At 38.9% G+C, this 5566-nt stretch overlaps 1 protein-coding gene across 3 annotated transcripts in view; it reads right to left on the bottom strand.

The window, feature by feature from the left end:
• The window catches only part of LOC106809670 (monocarboxylate transporter 6-like), a 7278-nt gene extending 4305 nt beyond the window's left edge, over positions 1–2973 (bottom strand). For all 3 annotated transcript variants that reach the window (XM_014812834.1, XM_014812833.1, XM_014812835.1), the window contains exons 1-3: positions 2939–2973; positions 1555–1766; positions 1158–1429 (exon numbers count right to left, since the gene is read on the bottom strand). In XM_014812834.1, the coding sequence (XP_014668320.1) occupies positions 1158–1353 (196 nt within the window). In that variant the 5' untranslated portion in view covers positions 1354–1429; positions 1555–1766; positions 2939–2973. The remainder of the gene's footprint in view (positions 1–1157; positions 1430–1554; positions 1767–2938) is intronic.
• Positions 2974–5566: the final 2593 nt, after the last annotated feature.

The raw sequence follows: 5566 nt of genomic DNA, 5'->3' as shown, positions 1-5566 counted from the left end.
TCCAATTTCGCACTGGTGATAGGTTTCCTGCCCATCACACTATACACCGAATATTAAGAGCATAGGTCTAGCCGTTAAGATTTGTATTCCGTATTTCCTCCTATACCTTAAGTTAAGATTCCACCTCCGTTTACACGTATTGACCTTTGACCCTTGACCCCCAAATTTGTCATCCCGAGTCCTTTTCACGATCTCCCCGACGTCCCGAATATTGTGACCGTACAGTGAGCGGTTAAGATTTGTGCCCAACTGTTGACGCACGGACGGACGGATGGCCGGACGGACAATAATGTGATTCTACAAGCAGCATCTGACTACGTCAGATGAGCTAAAGAAAGAACAGGATATTACCAACATCAGTTTTAACTAAGCCTCTAATCTCAATCAATTGCAATCAAACCTCAAGTCAACCTAAACACTAGATGTGTGTTTAAGAGTCGATTTGTACATCACATGAGTGAATTTTAACATCTCATGAATTAATTCATGCATACCAATTACTCTGTGTGTAATACAGAAATAGTAATATAATACAGAAATAGGATAATTGCATAATAACTGAATTTAGTCAGCGTACTGGCAAGCCTTTGTGTAACCACTAATAACCGACGCACAGCTGACCCCGTACATGTCATCCAATGAGAGAGCTACCCAGGCCGCGTGACCACCGCTCAATAGAAGTTGGCTCAGCCAACGGTAGCGGTCGAGGTGACCCGCGTGACTCGGGGCTAAGACAATAGACACGACGCGGGTATTTAACGCTTGTATCTTGAAAATACGAGACTCTACTATTTGCAATCGAACCCCAGACGTGTCTCATTTTACTGTTGCTCCAGCGCGTTCAACGCACCTTTGATATGTAAGTTATAGTCATGCGTGTACCTTTATGTACCCGTCGATGCTTGGCATATGGGCGTCTACGGTAGTATTCTATATGTTTTATTAAAGATGTCTGTATATTCTAGATACGTATCTCAGTATTCCGCTATTTGTATATACCTATGAGTAGTCATTTAGTAGCGATCTTATACGCGGACACTATACGATCACGAGAGGATAAGTAACGTAATAACCAGTATTACATGTACCATGAACCTTCATGGATTATTGACTGGTACGACTCTAGTCTACACCTGCTGTTGATATAGACATAATACCTCCTATGAACACGAGGGATGTGTTTAGAGCTCCGATCCACAGGGTAGTTGTGTGCGAGGTCTCGAGATCATCTTTTAAAATGACGAAGTAGATACCGAATGAGAATGTCATCCCCATCACGATGACGTGTGTGAGTAGAGCAGCGAACAACACTGCTAATGCCCAGCCACCGTCCTGCCTGTACACCCCTGCCATCCTACAGCCAGTAACCCTAGAGACTCCTCATGTGAGATTCAATCGCTGTTCTGATACTGCATCACACTGATGCATTCTGAAAAAAATAAAAAGACAAAATCAAGACTTGATGTTGAATTACAATGAATATTTCATAGACAAAAATCACTTTCAATGTTGGTAATTATACTCTAGTGAATAAAACTTGAAGTTACAACTTACATGTGAAGAGTCGAGCATCCACTTTAGAAGATTAGCTCCTTACATAGTATTGAGGGAGAGTCGTGCAGGGAAGGGAATGGGTGGAGGATGGCTGGGATTACAGCGGGATAGTAATGCAGGGGAGTACTACACAGGATCAAACCTTTTGCTGGGGGAATCAGGGAGATTAGTGCAAAGAGCAATCTTCTTATAGTTATATATTTTTATGTAATCTGAAATGTAAAAGTTCACCTATTATTATTTTATTTAATATTTAGTAATTTGTGTAATTTATAGGAGTGGCTGACTAGACGACTGTAATGTCATTTCGCCCTCCATCACTTCTATTTATTTTGGTTCATGTTAAGCCAAGACACACTGCAGCGACAGCGACCGACCGTAACGACAAACGACAAAAGTCCCGGCGACTGGCGTAAACACACTGCAGCGACAGCGACCGACGTTACTCGTTAGGTCAAAGTTCACCCAGCACTCGCCACAGTGGTACACATCATCACATGAACAAACGGCAAAAACTCGTGCTGCTGCTTTTAAATAACAGGCTGCAAAAACTCTCTAGGCATATGGATAAGATAATAAAGTAAAATATACGCAGCAAATTATCATGTACTGTACGTACTGTGTCTAGCTTGCCACAGCTTGCACGCTTTGGTTAGACTGGTTCGCGGCTCCATTGTTTGTGACATGCGTCGCGAGTTTAGCGCAGGAGACCAGGGGCCCGTTGTCAGAAACAAAATTAGTCTTAACATTAGTCTTAACATTAACTTTTTCTCTTAGACCGTCGTCAGAAACGCTGCGAAGTTACCTGAATGAAAAATCGTAGCAGATTTCCTCGTAACAATACGAAACAAGTGCTGTCGACGGTCTACGAGAAAATGTTAGTGTTAAGACTAATGTTAAGACTAATTTTGTTTCTGACAACGGGGCCCAGTCTACGTCTTGGCTAGCATTATGGGTTATTTATGACGTAATCGTAATGTCACGTGCCGATGAAAACGGCTGCGATTGGCTATTTGTAAAGTGTCACTGGACAATAGAAACGTTCCTAAATATTTTTGTCATCGAGGTTGTCGCCGTTCGTTGTCGCGTGTGTGCAATGGCTCATATTCATATTGCTCCAAGAAACGGTATTGCTAGGGTTACAAATATACAATACGTATAGACAATCCGTCGCACAGCCTGGTCGGGCTAATATTCATAGGAAACAATAGTTTCTAATTTTCTGAAGTCGTTTGTCGTTACGGTCGGCTGTCGCTGCAGTGTGTCTTGGCCTTTATACCTTTCTGCTAAATGTAATTTGATTGTTGATTGTTGATTGTTTGATTGTTGATTTGTTTGTCGATTGAATTGAATTGAATTTGGAGGTCGCGTTAGGGTATTTTACGTCATATTCATGCTGCTACAATTCGACATATTATGTTGCTTGTTGCGCAAATCATCTATGAAGTTATAGGCCTTGTCGATCACATACAAATTCCTCATAAAATAGTTATATGTCGCGTTATAAGCCAAGCCGATAGAAAACAAAATTCTCAGTTCATTGCTGTTGATGCTTGCTGCACTAGCGTCGCTTTTTGACACCGTTTACGAACTTTGCCCATTACAATACATGAACCATGGCATTGTATTGCCGCCCACACGCAATTTTCACAAGAAATACATAATAACATTATATATACACACACATTATTACCATCTGGTATCTTATGTCTATTTCTTGCGCACTAATACCTATTCTCACGGCATGTTACTATCACAGGGACCTGAGGCAAAAAAAAGTGTTATAATATAAAGAGAGTTATATATATATATATATATATATATATATAGGCCCCTATATATATATCTTCTCTTTATATATATAACTTTTTTTCTTTTTTTTTCGCCTCAGGTCCCTGTGGTTACTATGATCATAACTGTACGTGCGAATATTTTACCTCAGAATATATGTTAATAATATTATATATTATGTATATATAATATATTATGTTAATAATAATTGCGATAATTAGTTCTAGTGGTTATATTATTTTTAAATGGAAAGTTATAGTCGAATTTTATGGTTGTGTTACAAAGTAATGTTACACATATATTTAAGGTAATGTTATAAATCACGGTGCAATATTATAATGGTGCAATATCCGCAATAATATGTCGATCTGAACCTTTTCCTAATTTCACAAGAATCTACTGTTAGGTATATATTAGATACAATAATGTAACCCAAACACATGATAGGGGGGTGGACCGTGGCCCTATCTTGTGTTTGGGTTACATTATTGTATCTAGGTATATATATACCTACTTTTGCGTTTATATAGCTTTATATTTTTGTATTCGTACGTGTGCCAGAATGTTATATCATTTGTAGCAAAATGTTGTACTATATCTACAGAATGTTAATGTAATTGTCTACCTATCGTTTGCTGATGTTTCCTTTGTTTAGTTATAGGTTGAACGTAATAGTATTTCCACGCTGTAATAATTCATGCATTGTGATTGCTGTAGGATGCGTTACCTATACTAATTAATGCGTTACTTATGTCATTATTCAAATGTAGTCAGACACATTAGGCTACACACTTTCTCATTATTTGTCCATCTTAATAACTAAATTAACGGACTTCTTTTCCATAGAGCCTACGTATATTAAAATATGACCCGTAACTGCTGAGCGCGAGCGTGTTGTTATTGTTATTGTTAGTGTCAGAGGTCCCAAGTTGGAAAATCCAAGAAAGGAGTCAGCAATCCAAGAAATTGAGAGAGCACTTGTGATAATGGTCCATCACCATTTTTTCGCAGTGCGCAAAAACAGGGGAAAAGTTGTGGCGGGCTGCGATATGTTTGTAGCGGCACACCACCATTTTTTATAAAGTATACAATCATGTAAAATAAATGCAAATTCATGTTAATTATGGGTTCACATTTATTTATTATTATACGAGTATATTACACATTGCATCACATAATGCTTGACATTTGTGGCCTTTTATTTGTTCGCTGGAATCAAAGTACATCAACAACAACGCAGATTTAGAATTTTACTGATGTAATTTTCATATGGCTGAAAAATGTTACGACGCGAGAGCTTCTGGACTCATTCCGGGGCACCGGGAGCAGCGTGTCATACCGGGAGGATCCCGGTGAGACCGGCAAACTTGGGACGTGTGGTTAGTGTGGAAGTACAGAATGTTTCGTAGGATTTATGCTAACGAGGCATATGCAAATCTGGGCCTACCGTTGCTGTTGTTTTATTTTCAACGTGATAACTGACAAACTTCGCTGAGAGGTGGCGTTAGCGTATGTGACGTGTGCGTGTACATGTGCGTGCGTGCGTGCGGTGTTGTGTGGGTGCGTGCGTGCGCGTGTAAGAATTGCGTTTTAGAAGGTTTATTACAAGCTTGTATCACATCACAACATTAATACATCAACACTAACAAATTGCACATTTTGTTGGCACAGTCTGCCTGGAACATTATCCTATTACATTATTCTTGTATTTACCGGTAATCCTTCTGCACGAGCTCCATTTTAAGTACCTTTAACATGACGGACATGTATTTTTCATATCAGATCTCAATCCTGTTTCACATACTGACGGCATATAGCAATCCCACTTGAAGTTTTGTAGATAAAAAAATAAAAAAATAAATGATACTCAAATGTAAACGCTTGCACGAGGGTCAAAAACCAAACACAATGAATAATGAAAGCTTTCAAAATTCCAACCTAAACAACAAACACGGTCACCTAGAAAAATAATTCGATTGTAATAACATCATTGATTGGCCATATCTGTTTAGACAACAACCTGCTACGTTTCTGCCATATAGTTTTATAATTAGTTTCCTAAGCTCGAATTTCACATAAATTTACAGCTATGCTGTACACAATAATCTACAGACTAACATCACATCGCCTGCATACGATAATATATGTGCGCTTTATATAGGCTGTGCGCTGCAACAAATACCTTAATAACGCTAAAGTATCAACGAATAACGCGGATTCT

The sequence above is a fragment of the Priapulus caudatus genome, unplaced genomic scaffold (assembly GCF_000485595.1).
Source record: "Priapulus caudatus unplaced genomic scaffold, Priapulus_caudatus-5.0.1 Scaffold374, whole genome shotgun sequence".
In the NCBI taxonomy this organism is placed as follows: domain Eukaryota; kingdom Metazoa; phylum Priapulida; class Priapulimorpha; order Priapulimorphida; family Priapulidae; genus Priapulus; species Priapulus caudatus.
Note: the sequence above shows the minus strand (reverse complement) of the source record. Positions and strands in the feature narration are given on the sequence as shown.